The following is an 18,234-nucleotide window of genomic DNA, read 5'->3' on the forward strand; positions in this document are numbered from 1 at the left end:
CTCCACAACTCCACTGATTGTGAGGCGTGCCAGCAGATGAAACCGAATTCCTGGCGGGAGCGCCGGATGAAACTTCTCTCAGCTCGCATGTCCAGGTCAGCGTCGTCATCTCGCCCGGCCCCTGCGGCGGGTTCTCGGACCCGCTGCCTCCCTCATCGGCAGCGTCCTTTGTCCCTTCTCCTCCTCTTCCTCCTCCTCCTTCCTCCTCCTCCTCCTTAGTGACCTGCGAGTTGATCTGGTTCTTGGAGGTGTTCTTCTGTTGGGACGGGTCGTCCCGGTTGTCTGTTCTGTGTGCTTCATGACCACTCGAGTCCTCCTTGTTGTAACTGTGGTTCTGTTGGCCATCTCTTCTTGACTGTCGGTTTTTCCCTTGGGTTTTCTACACCATGCTGGCTCTGAGACTGGGCCTTCTGTGTTTCCCCTCTGGCTGCTTGATAAGCCTCCTGCGGGGTTTTTGCTGCAGGTCTTTTCTGTTGTCCTCTGCTGCGGAATTTTTTTCCTAAGAGGTTCCCATGCCTTGGGATGTGACATGCCCTATGTGGGGCAGAGGTGGCTGTTATATAGCCCTGTTATGTGCTGTGGTCGCCTGCAGGCTTCTGCTCTCCGTGGCGTTATTTATATATTTAAATAGTTTTATATAGCGCTGACTAGACCCGAAGGTATCAGAGCGCTTTACATGAGAATCAACAATGTAACAGAAAAAGATCAACAATTACACATTACATCAAAAAATAGCAATACATTAGGAGAGGAGAGAAAGGCGAGAGAAAAGTAGTGGAGGGGGCAGGGGAGGTGAGAAAGGGAGGATAAAGGAAGAGACAGCAAGGAGAGACGAAAGGAAGTCTGTCTAAAGACCGACTGGGTAGGTGACGACCAAGGAGGGAATCCAGGTCACATCTCCCCAATAGCTAAACCAGGTAGCTCCATCAGGCATCAGACAAAATAGTTCAGTCTCAAGTGGCGAGGTAAGAAGTTCCCAAAAAACAAACAGGGTGGGGACAAAGGGCAAGGGCAGGTGAGGGCAAAGGACAGAAGTTGGAAAGAGTAGGAGTGAAAGGGGACAAGACTGGGGGAAGCAAGAATGAGAGACGGGGGGGGGGGGGGGGGAGACAGCTCAGAAACCGAGTGGGTGGGCAATGGCACGAGGAGGTAATCAACTGCCAGTCTCCCCTAAAGCTCGCCAAGTAGCTCCAACGGTCGTCGGGCCGAGGGATAGACAGAGGATAAAAGGAAAATTGCAGAAAAACAAGGAGGAAGGGGTGTGTGTAAGACAGGGAGATGGAGAGAAACTGTGCCCAAGGTCCGGCTGGGTAGGTGACGGTCAGGGGGTGAACCAAGGCCAATCTCCTCTTTAGCTGAGCAGAGCAGCTCCACCGGGCGTCGGGCATGGTGCTCTGACTCCGCAGTTAAGCTAGAGTGCACTCTGGACTCAGGGGTAGGCAGCTTAGTACATGGGGGAGCCATGGCCCAGAGAATTACGGGCGTCATCTTGAGGTCAGGCGTAGTCCTGGTAGGGGTTATGTCCGCAAGAAGATCAGGAGGGGGAAAAACAGTCATCACTGGCGGCCATGTTAGGGTCAGGCATCTTGGGGATCCTTTTCAAACCATGAGCGTGCAGCAGTACTTTGCGGGGGGGAGGGAGGAGTGCCAGTCTCATTAGTTATTAAAAGGCAGCGCAGAAGTTGCCGCCATCCAGCTTTGCGCTGGGGAACCGGGTGGGGGGGGGGTGCTCACCTCAATCCTGGACAACAAGTGTCTCAAAGGTCCAGGGAAACTCTCCGGCATGTCCGCTGCGGCCGCCGGGTGCCCTCCGCACGCAGCCATCAGCCCACACAAGCGGAGGGAAAATCACAACATGCCAGGATCGAACCGGGTGCAGGTCTGATGCACAGGACTCCGTCTAATACAATGTAACCGAATAGAATCCGTTGCGGGCACGGTATGTTGCTGATGCAAACTTCTTGCTGATGGCTTGGACAAGCTTGAGTTATGCCCAGGGTGTTCTTCTCTGGGGTTGCTGCGCTGTTTGCCTGGTCTGGTGTGGCCTACTGTCCGTGGCCTGGCTTCATGGTACTGTCCGGTTCCACTTCTTTGGGCCGTGTGAGCGGTCTCCTACCTGGGGCGTGTCCGGACTCTTCTTCTTCTTCACCTTCTTGCTCTGAGTGCTTTGCTCTCTGGCGTCCTTGCCGTCTGCCGGAGCTTGCCGGTGCCGACCTGTTTTTTCTGCATCTTTGGGCCTTTCGTGGGACTGTCATCCTGCCTTGTCCGCTATTTTCAGTGGGTCTTGCACTCGGTTCTTCCTCTTCTCCCTGTGGGAGGAGATGGTCCCTGACTTCTTGACCCTCTTGCGGGCGCAGTCCGTCCCTGCAGGGCGTTGGACAGTTCTTCCTAGGTGACCTTGAGTTACCTTTTCGGCTTCTGCCTGTTTATTGCTGGCGGTTCCGTCCTGTCTGGGACTGCTTATGCTCTGTCTCTTCTCCTTGGAGTCTCTAGGTTGCTTTTCTCCTTCGGTGCTCCTTTCCTTGCCTTGGGCGGAGATTTTGTTGCCTCACATGAACGTGGGGTGTTTGGCCTCCTTTCACCTTGCCCTGTTTCCTCCGCTGGGTGAGGACAGGCTATCCTATTCTCTTCTTTTCCTGCACCCCCTTTGGGGTTGAGGGTTTCCCTTTGCCTAAAGGGATGGGACTCCTCGTCCTGTTTTGGGACTCGGCCTCTGTGGGGCCTCCTTTGGTGCCCAGGCAGGTGGGGTCCTCTCGCAGATCCTCCTTCCCCTTGGGTATGGCTAGAGTATCTATTCTACGTGAAGGAATCTGCGGCTAGTAGTCTCTATCAGATGTACGAGTTACTTACCTTCGGTAACGATGTATCTGGTAGAGACGATTCTAGCCGCAGATTCCTTCACGGCCCGCCCTTCCTTCCCGTTCTGCGAGGACTTGTGACTTGGTCTTTTGCACTCGCTTCCCTGTGGGTGGTTCTGTCTTCTATGAGTGCATTCTTTCCCTCTTTCTGTCAGGATGTTCCTTTTTCCTCCCCTTTGTCACATGGGAAAATAGATGTATTGGTACTTCTGTGACCTTATGCTCTGGTTGCTCCAGTTTGGGGCTTGCCCCCCCTTCCCCTCTTTTTTTTATTACTAGGGTTCTGGGCTCTTTGCTATCCTCGAGGTTGGGGTCTTTTGGCTGTGCCTCTGCCCTTGTTCCTGATGGGGGTTGTCACACTCTGTGATGGGGATGTCTGGGAGTTTTGCCGTTCCCTGTGTCCCGGACTGGTTCCTCTTCATTGTCTTCGGTTGGGGTTGTAGTCCTGTTGCATGTTATCGTGACATTTTTACATATGTCCCTTGTCTCCGGGGGTTCTGTCTCCGTATTGGCAGGGTTGCTGCTCTGTTCTTTATTCTGTTCCCTGCCTTTGGGTACTGCAGTGCCGGGCACTGCTCTTTACGGTGGTGTTCCTCACCATTCCTTTTTCTGCTCCTTCGCACACTGTTCCTATACTCTCAGTTTTGTCTGTTGGCTCCGTGTTGTGGCGTGGAAAAGTGCTCTGAAGAAAACTGACGTAGGTGCGCCTGGGTGGGACTTATGTGACCTCGCTGACGTCACGTACGCGGACAACACCTGGGCGGAGTCGCGTGATGCCGTCCCCCCAGCGTGCAGGGATGCTAGTCAAGAAAGTATTCCGGGTCCAGTCTCACGCCTGGGGATACGTGAAGGAATCTGCGACTCGAATCGTCTCTACCAGATACACCGTTACCGAAGGTAAGTAACTTGTACTTAAGTCTGCCAGTTGGTTAATATTTTGATTTAATACTGACAAATTAGGTGCAGATTCCTTACCTTTGAATTTCTCAGGTGTAAGCCTTTTTCTGAAAGACTTTTCTTCGAGTATTACCCGTGTGTGCCAGTAGGGGGCTTGTCATCTCCACATTATGTACTCGCCAGAAGTGATGTTCCATAATACCTATATAGGCGCCACCTCAACTCGCTGACGTCCAGTCAAGCGCTGATACGTGAAAAACTACCCTCTGTAGGAAACTGCCCCTTTTTGCATGGTTGGAACCCCCCCCCCCCCCCCCACACACACACACACACACACACACACCTTTTGCCTGATACTTTATGCACTTCGAATTGATGTGCCCTGGTCTCTGCCTGTACCTTTGTACTCACACTTGGCACATCTCTGGCCAAAGGTAAGCTCAGTGTGAAAGGTACCATAGGTACCAAGGGCACCGAGACCAGCGAAGGCCTCTGAGTTTTGAAGCAGATATTGTACCAATCTTAGAGGCCCTGCACCTTGACGCCCACACACTGCCATTGCATGCCTTGTGTTTTGGTGCAGAGAGTCGACATGGCACACAACCCTGTGTTCCATGCCTGCAACACATTACTTGTGGACTAAGTAAGTTACCCCTCTAGCAGGGTGCACTAGACCAAAGATTAGGGTACAATTGCATGAGCACTGTGCCCCTACAGTGTCTAAGTCCATTCTTAGACATTGTGCAGTAAAGCCATAAAGAGTATATGGTTTGGGAGTTGGTCATTACGAACTCCACAGCTCCATAATGCCTTTACTAAAATCTACCACCACCAGACAGGTTTTTGGACCCCTGGGTAGAGGGCCTCTGCTCTGCTCTCTGGGTCCAGAAACAAAGCCCATCCTGGGCAGAGGTGTTGTGCCTCGTGCCTCCTCCCCCAAGAATGGGCTGGGGCCACGAAAGAGGAAGCTTCAAATGCCTGCCGCCTTTGGTAGCTGATCCTGCCTTTTGTTGCCCCCAGCAACTGGCTCCCATCGGTTTTACTCGCACTTTGGGCTTGAGAATCTGCGGGAAATAAAGTGAGGAAGAGAGGTGTGCCTACCATTGCCAACTCCACCCCCACAGGTGGGGGGAGATGAGATGAAGCTCACATTTCAGTCCCTTCCATCTTGAACATGAGGGAACTCAGCCAATAAGAGAGAGAGAGAGGCATGTGCCCCCACCCACTGGAGGTGGCATAATAGGGGTTGCACTCACCCAAAGGAAGGGATCCATTGGTCCTAACCTACACCCCCTTGAAACGCCCCTAATTTTAGTATTTAGGGAAGACCCTGAACCTTGCCTCCTCAGATGCAAGAAAGTAGGACCGAAGAGGAGTGTTGAAAAAGCAAGAGGATAACTGTTTTGGCCCCAGTCCTACCAGCCTGTCCCGGCTTTGACCTGCTCCCAACAAAACCCTGGCATGTCCCGCAGCCATCCAGAACCCGGAGGGCCTGACCTGCCTTCACCAGAACGACTGTCTCCTGTGAGCACTGGATTTGCTCGACCTAAGACTCAACACAGAACCCAGGTCCAGGTAGCTCTGCGGTTCTGCTTCACTTTGCATGCCGCTGCCCGAGTTCAAGTGGGCCAACCCCACGAGGAGGTCTTCCAGCGATCCTGATGCGGGATCTGGTGACCCCTGGCCTACCTCAAGCTTCAGACAGACCCCTTCAGCCTGAACGTGAGGGGTACCCGTAACCGGATCTGGTAAGAAGACCCAATGCCAAAAGACACCCCTGCACCCGACGCCACACAGCCTTGGGTGGCTCAACCGACTGTTTCCATGCATCCCCCAAGAACCCAACTTACCTCTCCTACCGGAGTTCGCCCTCAGGAAATCACCTTGCCCGAGCATGCAGCTTTTCTTCCAAACCGGAGATCTCCATTGGAAATCACAAGACTCCTGACGTCTTTTTGGCACTTTGCATCCGGACGTCTCTGTGCCGCTGGTGGTGCAGCTTCAGTGCCGATTGTTGGCCCCTCCAGTGCTGATCTTAACTCCAGGAGCTTTGCTTCATCAACCGAGTGGCCTGCTCGTAAGCAGCTCCGGAGCAAAGGCTCCCCTAGCCTTATTGGCTAACATTGGGCCTCTGCACCCGCCTGCCCCAGTGCCTTTGTTGGTGCAACTAGAGTGCTCCCTTGACTCTTGGGGAACTCTTACTTACCTGCAAACCAATAACAATCTTTTCCCCATGGAAAACCATGTTGGGGCTTTTCCTCTAAAAAAATGTCTAAGTGTCAGCCTGTTTTGTATGAAACAAAAGTGACTGTGCATAAAACATTAAATTGTCTTAATTACCTTTGTATTGTAGGATACACGGTGTGATATCTAGGTATATAACCCCAGTAGTATATGTAACTAAAAAGTAATCAAAAGGAAGTTCAATGCATTTTGAACTGTTTTGATAACAAATACAAACCTGTAGCAATTTCAGTTCCATCTACAATTGCATCTTTGTGTACAGGATGGCATTTGAAAGTGTATTTTACCTACCTGTGCATAGTTCTGCTTGGTTCTAGAAATAAAACAGAAGTGTATATTTGTATACATAACTAATTGGTCTGGATTCTGTCTGAGTGTGTGCCGTCAGTCTTGATTGAGTGACTACAATAAATGCTTAACACACCCTCCTGATAAGCCTAACTGCTCAACTACACTACCCCAAAGAGAGCTGTTAGTGATTATCTAATTTAGCCTCTTATCTAATTTAGCCTCTGCTATACCTCTGGAGATCCCCTGGACTCGATGCACACTATACCTTACTTTGGTATAGTATGTACAGAGCCAGCTTTTTACACCCTCTTGTCATTTTTTGACAGGATTTTTAACTTTTTTGTCGACTCCTTTTTTGGGGTGTAGCATGTCCTTTAAGACTATGTCTGGGTTCAAGCCGTGCAGCGCCTCTCATTGCACCATGTTGTTGACGGACCCTCATTTGGTCTGCCGGTGGTGTCTGGAGCGCGACCACAACTCCAAGTTGTGCTCTGACTGCCGGGCCAAGGCTTTAAGGGAGCGGTCCCTGAAGCTGCTCACGGCCCAGCAGTCGATTCTGTACCGGACTCCTTAGACATCACTGTCCTGGTCGAGAGGAAGGTCCCGGCACCGATCCAAGAGTCCCAAGTCCTTTTTATCCCACTCAAGAATATCGGGCATGCAGGCAAAAGGCACAAAAAACACAGTAGAAGCGTGCCTTGACTTCTCCAGGTCCATCTGCCTATGCGACAGACGAAATCTGCTTTCAAGGCCTTGTGCTCCGGAACCTGCACCTGGGCCTCCTCCACACCGTCCCGCTTTTCTGTGAATCGGAGCAACCCCCACTCAAATTAAGAAATTGTATGAGGCCATGCGCCTTGTTTTTAATGGCCTGACCCCCCCCCCCCCCCCCCCCCCCTCCCTCGGCATGCCTTCGAGGACCCGCAGGATCTGAGGGGGGAGGGCCATCGGGTTCCATGTCAGCGGCTCTGGCACCAATGGCCACTAAGTGAATCTGGACCAGTGCCGCTCTTACCAGTGCGACCTCCCCCAACTCCGAAGCTTCTGCACACAGCAGCGGCACCAGTCCTATTCTGATTCTCGACGACATAAATCGGAGCTGCATCGCCCAAAGTAGGTTCTGGTGCCGTCAGGACCAGCAGGTCCTAGGTAGTTTCCTGAGTCTTATTCTTGAGGGCTAGGATTGGGAGAAGAATGGGAGGGGTCAATGAACTCTTTAGAAGACCAGCCTTATGAACAGGATATGAACTGGTATGAGGAATTGGGGTGTAGTTAGTTGACTGGATACCTCTCCAGATACTGGTATGCTTTCTTCCCCCATGGTGGCCACGTAGGAGGGAGTATCTTACGCAATGGACGTGCATAGGGCGGCTGAGGTCCTTGACCTCCAGCTACCCACAGTGGCAGTCAAGACTTGACAGGGGTGCTACAGCCAGGAGTTGCTTCTTCAGAACCCTTGCTCCCTTTTAATGAAACCCTCAGATATGTCCTTTTTGGAACATGGTCCAAACCCAGCAAAGAGGCTCCTGTGAACAGGACAATCTCCCACCAAACTGCCCCGGGCGACCCAAACTTCTTCACTACCCACCCCACCCCAGATAGCTTTGTAGTCCAAGCCGCTACCTCCTATGGCGCGTTCCCACCTGCTCCCCCGGACAGGGAATTTAAAATGCTGGACAGTTGGGGCAGTAAGATGTTTTCTTCCGCCAGCCTTGCATTGCGGTCTGTGAACACCACATGCTTATTGAGCCATTATTCCCATTGTTTGTGGGAAAGGGTTGTGGAAGTGCTGCCACATGTCCTGGAGGAGACACAGGCCATCCTCTCCCAAGCCGTAACAGACAGGAGAGCTGCAGCAAAGTTTGCCATTCAATGTGGCTTAGAGATGACCGACTCGCTGGACAGAGCGACTTTTACGATGGTGGCTGTTAGACACCATGCCTGGCTGAGAACATCTGGCTTTCCAGGGGATGTTCAGGCTCTGCTCATGGACATACCCTTTGATGGCACCTGTCTCTTCTGAGACGAGGCAGACACGGCTGGAACGTTTTAAGGACTCACAGGCTATGACTATGTCCTTCAGCCTCTCAGCTGCCTCCTGTCCCCAGTCTGCCTTTCGTGGCTATGGAAGGGACTTTCAACTTCACCAGCCCTACCACAACCCCTGCGTGGACAAGGGCGCGATTCGTTTGGACCCAGTGGGTCGGGTTTAAAGGTTTGGTCACCCCCCGGCCCCCCCCCCCCCCCCCCCCCCCTTGCTCCAGGAGGATGTTATGGCTCTCTTGGCCAAGGGAGCCATGAAGAGGATTCTGGCTCCAGAAGTAGTATGTAGTTGCTATTCCCGCTACATTCTGGTCCCTAAAAAGGACAAGGGTCTTAGTCCTATCCTAGACCCACGGACCCTCAACTACTACTTAAACATGGAGAAATTAAAGATGCTCTCATTGGCTCAGGTTTTATCTGTCCTGGATACAGGATGGTAGCGTTGGACTTGCAGGATACGTTTTCACATCCCTGTCCTGTCTGCCCAGAGGCGATACCTGCGATTCATGGTGGGTCCTGAGCACTTTGTTCATAGTGCTCCCTTCTGGCTTTACCAGTGCCCCTCAGGTGTTCACCAAGGGGATGGCGGTGGTTGCAACTCATCTGCAGAAATTAGGGGTTCAGTCTTCCCCCATCTCAACGACTGGCTGTGGAAGGCGGGTTCTTCCTAGGCTTTCATCTCCCACCTCCAGAATACGGCGGACTTCCTGCATTCAGAGAGGTTCAGTATCAACGTGCCAAAGTTGAACTTGACTCTCTGTTGCGCTCTTTCATCTGAGCTGTTCTGGACACAGTGCAGTTTTGGGCCTATCCTCCCGAACGTAGAGTCCAGGATAATTCAGGCTATGATACCAATGTTTCCGCCTCTCTTGGATTTAGGTGAAAATTACTCTGAGCCTTCTGGGCATCATGGCCTCCTGCATCCTGCTAGTGGCACATGCCAGGTGGCATATGCAGGCTCTGCAGTGGGACCTGAAGTTCCAGTGGGCTCAGCATCAGGGGAATCTCTGACATGGTCCAGATCTCAGAGGGAACTGCACGAGATCTGCAGTGGTGGCTGACGAACCGCAATTAGGTCAGAGGCAGATCCCTCTGCCTTGATCAACCACATCTCACCATAGTGAAAGATGCATCGCTTCTGGGATGGGGCGGCCATCTGGGATAGGTGGACATCAGAGGACTCTGGTCTCTGGTGGAATCCAAACTCCACATCAACATGCTGGAGCTCAGAGTGATCTGATTGGCTTTGAAAGCCTTTCTACCCTGCATCAAAGGAATGCTAGTTCGTGGTCAGACAACACCGCGCCATGTGGTACTGCAACAAACAGGACAGAGTGGGGTCATGAACTCTGTCAAGAGGCCCTGCGTCTCTGAACATGGCTAGAACAGGGCATATCCCTGGTGTTTCAACGCCTGGCAGGTTCCATGAATGCCAAGTTGGACAAACTCAGCCGTCAATGCCTACAGGATCACGAGGTGCTTCTCCATCCGGAGGTAGCCCAAGGTCTCTTTCAGCAGTGGGGAGAGCTTTGATTAGATCAGTTTGCCTCTGCAGAGAACGAGCAATGTCAGCAGTTTTTGATGCTGGAGTTTCCAAGGCAGCTCTCACTCGCAGACACTTTTTGTCAAGTGGAGCTCAGGCCTCCTGTACACCTTTCCGCCCATACCACTTCTGCCCATACCACTCATACCATCAAGAAGATCAGGAAAGACCAGGTTCAAGTCATCCTTGTGGCTCCGGGCTGGGTACGGAGAGTCTGTTATCCCGAGCTTCTGCAAATGAGCATCGATCCTCCGATAAGGCTCCCCTTTGGGAGGATCTTCAGTCTCAGCAGCAGGGGAGGGTTCTCCGCCCGAACCTGCCAACTCTACACCTTCTAGCTTAGAGATCAAGCAGTGGCAGGTGATACCTTTTGACCTTCCTCATGAAGTTTGTAATGTTATTCTGGCAACCAGGCATCCCTCCACTAAGACTGTATATGCCTGCCAGTGGCAGAAATTTCTAATATATTGTACAGAGAAGTCTATCGACCCTCTTGCTGCTTCCCTTTCTGATGTTTTACTTTTTATTTTGACCTTTGCCCATCAGAGCTCTGCTCTGGGCACCCTGAAAGGATATGTGTGTGCTTTCCTGAGACTAACAGACCAATCCTCTTTATTTAAGTCACCTATTGTACATAGACTCCTAAAAGGCCTTTTACATGTGTTTACACCTTCCGCCTCCGATTATGCCTCAGTGGGAACTTAATTTGGTTCTACCCTTCCTCGTGTGCTCCTTTCGAGCTCCTGCACAATTGCCCCCTCCAGATTCTCACAAGAAAAATAACCTTTTTAGTGGTAATCACATCTGCCAAGAGGGTGAGTTAGCTGTAGGCTCTTTCGTCCAAGCCTCCTTTTTTGACGATAGTCCCTCACAAGTTGGTGCTTCGCACTAGAGAGCCTCTTTTCTCCCAAAAGTGATAATACCTTTCCATGTGGGTCAGTCTGTCACCTTACCTACTTTCCACGCTCTTCCGCATTCCTTTAAAGAAGCGGTACGCCTCCACCATCTGAACCCAAAAAGAGCGTCATTCTACCTTGACCTAACAAGAGTTCCGGGTTGATGACCAACTCTTCATGGGGTATGTTGGTGCAATGAGAGGTCGGGCGGTGCAGAAAAGGACCATCTTACGATGGGTCGTTCTCTGCATCAAGATCTGCTATGCTTTGGCAAAGAAGCAGCCCCCTGAAGGCTTAAGAGCTCATTCCACTAGAGCTAAAGCTGCTACCACTGCGTTAGTACTGGGAGTCCCATTCCTGGAAATCTGTTCGACAGCATCATGGGCATCCCTGCACATGTTTACCTAGCATTATTGCCTGGACAGTCGTGTCCGCAGTGATGTAATTTTGCCCGTTCTGTTCTGCAGGACTTTATACGCTGAAATGTTTGCAGCCCCACATCCGGGATAATATTGCTTGGGTATCTATTTAAAGGTAAGGAATCTACAGGTAGATCTCTATCAGATGGCCAAGTTACATACCTTTTGTAACACCTTATGTGGTAGAGACCGTACCTAGCTGCAGATTCCTTACCGACCACCCATACTCCCTGCACTGCGGACAAGTTTCTAGGGTCAAGGTTATTCCCTTTCAGGGCCCTAGTTTTTAAATACACAAATGTCCGTACTCTTCATGGCTCTGCATTTCTGATGTGGACAGTCATGAAAAGTAACTGACTGCAGCGTGCCGAGGTGGCTTCTGTATATTTGCCGTGGATGACTGACATCACGCGGAGCCAATCAACGCCACCTACCGGCGCGCAGGGGTTTTGCTCAAAGAAAAATCTTGCGGATCCAGTCTGATGCCTGGGAAATTCAAAAGTTAGGAATCTGTGCCTAGATACTGTCTCTACCAGATATGGTCTTACTGAAGGTAAGTAACTTGTCTGTCAGAAGTCAGATTAGGCAACCCCTTGCATCTGCGCAGTCTGATCTTGAAAAGTGTATACGAAATGTAGTAATCTTAAAGGCCGTCAGTGCAGTGCTGGTTGCACTAAACGGGTCCGTCTCTTTCTTAAGGCTCAGAATGTTTGGCTGTTTGTATTGCAGACTTTTTGGGCTGATTCAGCTTTCTAGAACTTTGTAGGGTGCCATTCTAAAGTGATAGGATATTCCGACTGGAATCTTTTATGGTATACTGAATCTGCTAGGTTTTAGTATCAGTGAGGTGCTAATGACTTGTTTGTAATAACTAAACTTGAGCATCTTTATTAAATCCTGCAAATATTGCATACCTACAGTACATAGTGTGTTCTTCTTTGTTCTAGGTGACTTACCCCTAAATGTTTCTAGTTACTGCAGTGACAAGAATATTTCTCAAACTGGTCGTACACCAGATGTTAGCTCTAGACTCTCGAAATGCTATTATCTGACATCACCAGGACATATTTGTGTCACAGGCACCCAAACTGTAAATGGTTCGCAAATTTTTACCTCTCCCGTCTGTAGAGATGTCAGTAAGAAAATAGTCTGCTGTGTGCTCGTACTAACAAAAGTTGTTACCGTCTGGTAAGAAACTCATTTTAGTCCTCAATGTTGCAAGGTACCTTTTTCATTTTGAATTGATCTTTAAATACTTAATTATAGAAAATAAACATTAACATCTCATTTGTATTTTTCCTTTAGGCAGCTGCTCTGCTTGACATAAGATATTCTTCTGCTTCATGAAACAATGGTGGCCTAGAACAATTTGTGTTTACTACTGTTAACCTAGATATCAGGTATTACAAAATCTCAGACAGCCATCTACATCTTATCTTTGTGGACAAGCAGCTACTACCAAAAAAGGGGCAGGAGATCCTTTTCTACATCTGCCTTAATTTTGTCCTCTTTCTACGCACTGCTTCCATGCTTTCTTTTGAAAGCCTTCAAGGTGATTTTCTTTATCATCCACTTCAAGCAGCAGCAGGAATGAATATTGCATTACCTATGAATGTAAGAATTGAACTATCTTTCAAGAAGAGCACCCACCATCATCTGCCATTAAACATTTTGAAGGTTTCGACAAGTCTTTGAGGACATATGCTGCTGCATGGCTCTTGTAATCACTTAGTGTGCATTAATCTCTATAGACATGAAGACAGAATTGTGAGCCCCTATCAAGGAAGTGCATGTTTTTTTCCTTTGATGTACACACATCTGACTTCATACAATACCGCTTAATTTTCAGTGATTTTCACAACATACCTGAGAGGCCTGCACGGCTGGCAATGGAACCCTTTATAGATGTCAGTTGGGCAAAATGTTGTTTCACTTTTAATGCAATATTTCTTCTCCCATGTACATGTAATTTGCTATTTTCAAAATGTTTAATAGTTTGCCCATTTTCATAGATAACTATTATTCAAGGGTATAAAATAATTCAGTACTGGCTCTAACATAAGTGTATAAAATTGTGTTTAACTTTGTATATGGTGTAAAGATTTGATCTACTTCAACTGTTTATTTTTTGCCCTTATATGGAGGACATAAGAGGATTGCCTCAAAGAAACATTATTTTTAGAGAACCTTTCAGGAATGCATCCAGATTGGATTAACTTGCTGGCAAACTAGGAAAATTGGCAACGTTAAAAGGCCTTTTTAAGGGCAACTAGTTAAAGGCACGTGGTTCGGTTAACAATTATATTTGCACTTTTTTGACACTGTTCATTTAATAATTGGTTTTACCCTTGAAAAGACTAAATGGTGTTTTAATTTTATGTTCGATATTCCCCCAAAAAAGTGTTATGGTGAAAATTGTTAATTTTATTTTTTTTAAAAGATCGTTCTTCCACTGGGGTTGTTGGTAAAGGTTCCTGCATGAGCAGACATAACCATGTGTTCATCTGCCACAATTTCGTTGGACAAAGAAATTTGAAGAAAGCTGTTCTTTTATGTAGTATACACATTTTAAGGTGACTTGCAGTATCACAGTTTACAAAAGCAATGTTTGTCCATCAAAATTTTGGCAAAATGATCTGTTTTTTCACTTAAACTCCCAAGCTGGTCTTTGACACCAGAAATCCGACTATGATCTGTTAGCCTCCATTTCTGTAAAGCAATGAAGGGAGACTAATGTTTCTTCTTGATCCCCATGGGAAACCGTAGTCATATTTATTTGTAATTTTCTTACAAGGAACTAGTAAAAGTTGTATACTTTTCTCTCCTGAGATGAAATTGCATTGAAATTGCACTGAAAACGTGTTAAGAATGCTTATTTAACTAAGCACTGTGATCATCTCGATTAAAGGACAGCAATTTGCATTGCATTTCCAGACATCGGCAATCATTATAATAACGTAGTGGTTTGATCTACCGTGACCTACCCCTTTTAACGGATCAAGAATTGTATCAACTGGTTGAATTTCTGATATGAGGGTCCACAACGATTATTACATATTGTGTAATAATCATATTTTTCTTAAGAATTATCAATGTGAATGTTGTAGTTATATATACATATATATATATATATATATATATATTTTGTGGAAATCTGATTTTTTTCTCATGTATAACTTATTGAGCAAAGTAGGATACAGTTAAAGGAAATGATTGTTTAACTTTTTGTTTAGCTTTGAAAAACCTTAGTTATGAGAAGTAAACTTTGCATAAACACTTTACGTTTGTTTAATTGTATAAATTCCAAAAACTATTTTATTAAGTTCTGTCAAAACAGGTTACTTGAATGTGTGAATTGATTTAAAATTAAATGAACATGTCTCTTGTTATTCTCTTTACCAATAGTCACGACTGCATAATAGTATATTAACAATGTGCAATTCTCTTAAATCCACAATAGCCATAGCTGTTAATACAGCCTTTGAACATATGGTGGTGAAAAACTCATAGATACGTCTGTGTGTTGATATTACTACGTTATATGTAGAAAATCTCTTCACCTTTGTCAGTCACTATCTGAAGGACACCAAGATCTCAAAGTGCGATTTTTTTAATTTGGTAGGAAATGACTAGTCTCTGACCTATCTAATTCAGATAGTCAATGAGAAATGACCACATCCTTGCTGTAGGACATTGTGTTGCTGTAAAGATTAGTGTTCGTGTAGCAGAGCCAGACGTGGATGTGCGCCATCATTTCTTTTTTCACCATTGCAAATGACAGCACCCATCTGTACTACCTGATAATAGCTTTTCGGTGAGCGTAGATCTTTGGTTTTGATCGTATACTTGCTTCTGGTTACAGGGTCCTAATTATGCTTTTTGTAATCCAATTCAGCAACCTTTTGAGTTGTGGCCCCAGTGTACATAGACTGCCTTGGAAATATCAACCCCACTGTGCCTTAGAGCTGCTTCCTCAGTTGCTTCCAACTGTAAAAAAAATAGTAGTTACACATCCAAAACCAATGAAAACATCCATATATTTATCAATTTGCCGTTTTTAAAGGTTTTATGTAAGCTCCTGTGTGCCTTCAGCTTCTTTGATTCCAATTGTTGCATGATTTTGCTCTGCAGGTCGTACTTTATGCAGTAATATTTTGTTCGCTTTCCAAAGGCATATGTGGCTTCATCTACATGGAATGTTTATCTTGCAAACTGTGGTATTTTTCCACAGCTTGTTTTCCTTAAAAGCTCCACTTCTTATTTTTATTTTACGCTCTCAGGCTTGTCTCCAAGATACTCATAGGAAGTTCATTTTCGGGTAGTAGGATCGCTTCTCGTTACAGTTCAAATGCTGCTTGCCCGTGTTGGAGGGGTGGCAGGACAGTTGCTTTGCTTCTTTTCGTTCTTTATGTTCACTTGTGACTAAACAGGATTTAATTACTCCGATTGAACAGCATTAATACTTTCGACTTTTCCTACCCATCCTTCACATGCGGAGAGTGCAAATTTTCCCTGAGGTCCAGGACTCATCAGCTCAGTCAGTGGTGGTCGAGCCCAGCATATAATTCAGGTTTACAACTTTAGTTTCAACAACATTGTTCCTGATGCCCGTTGGGTCAACAGTTCTGTTTTAAGGTTGCTGCTATATAAGTGAAAATGGGGTTGCATGAAATTAAGGTTTTTAGTCACCTTCCCTGAGTGGCTGGCTTTATTTTCCAATTTTTTTCACCTTTAAACTTTAGTCTAAACTTTAGTCCAGTGATCTTCCTGGAGATCATGGACCACAAAGCAACTTTGTATACAGTTTGTGAATCAGTGGGTTATAGATGTCCCATGTTGGTACTTCCCAAAGGATTCATACCTGATCCTGTAAACGTAAAGAAGAAGATTGCTGTAATGAACGTGACCAGGATTTGATGGGAAATGTAACATTACAGGACACACTGCTAGTTATTTGACTGTCTTTTAAGCAAACCATGAACATTCGGTTGCACTGCTGCGCCACAGACTAGCTTTTTTTTAAACCTTATCAAGACTGTTCCCTTTACTAGCAATTGGAAACTCCTTTATACCAATTAAAAACGTGCAAATAGAAGATCACACCAAATCTCACCACTAAGCAATCCTGGTCTTGAATCCTAGTTTCAAAATTTGCAGACATCAGAGCACTTTCACTAAACCCTAAGTGCTCGCAGCGGTTTAAGTCTAATAATCAGTGAGAGAAGCGATTGGAAAACTTTGGCAATATGGAATGGACTTCAGAATAAAATTTTGAAAATTCACAATGGGTAAGACGGCTCAGATGCCAGGTGTAAAAAAAAAAAAATAATAAATAAGTCCAGGAACTAATGAGGTCTTTAGTAACAACCTGACTTGACTAACCAGTAACATGTGGATAAGTCCCTAATAAGCAAGCCAGGCTCCCCTTGTGCATCTCAACCCATTTAAAATTCTTGATATTATGCTTCCTTTGGAGTAAATGTGGCACCCATCCATTACCTTCCTAAATGAGTTTCAAACAGTCATTTGTTACATAAATAATCCAGGTTGGTGATAAATGACTCACTCTATCTAGGACTTTAAATAGGATTGCTACCCTTCAATACAGACTGGTTTGCCAAAGTGCATGGCAGTAGCTGCCATTTTACATGAAGACTGTTTTTTCCTTTGTTGGCTAAATTATGCCCATTTAAAGAAGCACTGGTTAGGAGGCTACGTATAATGCAGTTACCACAGAGATGGAACGAAAGCATTCTGGCCCAATTTTCGTAGTGGACTGATGCCAATTTCAGTAGTATTATATTTTACTGCATGAGCGCAACATGAATCTATGGCTTCTCCTCAATCATTTGACAATGAATTCTGTTTACACAGAGGATAGAGATCGGTATTCTTTAGATGAGATCCACGCTATGTTGAGCTGTTAGCATTAGGTTAACCAAATGGGGTCTAGTGGTTGTTATATTTGCCCGGGTCTACCTTAAACAGTGCCAGACAATGTGTGCTCGAACTAGTAAGTCATGGGCAGGCATAAGAAGCAGCAGACATGGGTCATTACTCTAAACCTGGGGAAAATAATGCAGTATTCTTGACTACTTTTTGACACACGTAACAGTCTAGTCCTCCAATACAGATGTGTTTAACATCTTTCCTGTCCTTCACTAAATCATGGTCACCTGTGTTGTGCCTGTTGATAAACGCTTGTAAAAAGTGTCTTAGCAGCATATGCTTGACATTACTCCTTGACTCCCATACTGAACGCTAGATCTATATTTGCTTATAAGAGGATTCACTGCTTCTCTTCAAGCTAAAGATAAAAAGATGGAGCCTATCGTGCATCCATACATTTAGATGGTGCAACTGGTGAAAACCTGGAATCCACGAAGAGGTACTGATGGTACTATGTGGACATGCAGGATTCCTGCTTCCACACTCCCATGTGCAAAAATTCTTAGTATTTTCAGCTTTTGATATTGGACAGCCTTATATGTACTAGACAGTTGCCTCAACTCCTGTTAAATGCGTATGTCCTTCTGCTCTGTCAGAGGACCCATGAAATACAATTATTTGGTGCCAGATATTCCAACTGGCCATTTTTAGCTTGTCGGTGTAGTTGTGCTCTCAGCAGATCACTGTCCTTTCTATCATGAGCGCTTTACTGATTAGCCGTCTAAGCTTTGCCTTTGTTGTCCTCCAGAGGATGCTGTCCAAGATCACACTTTTTCCTCTGCTTAGGATGACATCAGCCTGATAGGTCTCGAGCCAACACCTTCCTGCATCTTTGCGGTGTATATGAGGGAAACACAGGTGCAACTTTACCCTTCGATGGCTTCCAACTTGAGGGCCACAATTCAGATATGCTTGGCTCTGTTTTAATGGACCGATAAAGGAATTTTCCAGTGAACTTTACTGAGTTCAGTAGCAGAGTCTTGGAGGTTCTTTGTACATTATGGGCTTTGTCATCATTCAGAACCCCTTGCCCAAGGAGTGGTCCGCTTTTCATGTGAACAAATCGGCCCTCTTTTTCAAAGTAAGGGGGTGGT

The 18,234-nt window shown here is 46.6% G+C and overlaps 1 protein-coding gene across 3 annotated transcripts in view; it reads left to right on the forward strand.

The window, feature by feature from the left end:
- RCOR1 (REST corepressor 1) overlaps positions 1 to 16,298 on the forward strand; it is a 523,596-nt gene extending 507,298 nt beyond the window's left edge. For 2 of the 3 annotated variants that reach the window (XM_078660219.1, XM_078660217.1), the window contains one exon: positions 12,497 to 16,298. In XM_078660219.1, coding sequence (XP_078516345.1) covers positions 12,497 to 12,538 — 42 coding nt within the window. In that variant the 3' untranslated portion in view covers positions 12,539 to 16,298. The remainder of the gene's footprint in view (positions 1 to 12,496) is intronic. The other variant, XM_078660218.1, reaches the window with a different exon arrangement.
- Positions 16,299 to 18,234: the final 1,936 nt, after the last annotated feature.

The sequence above is a fragment of the Lissotriton helveticus genome, chromosome 9 (assembly GCF_964261635.1).
Source record: "Lissotriton helveticus chromosome 9, aLisHel1.1, whole genome shotgun sequence".
Lineage (NCBI taxonomy): Eukaryota > Metazoa > Chordata > Amphibia > Caudata > Salamandridae > Lissotriton > Lissotriton helveticus.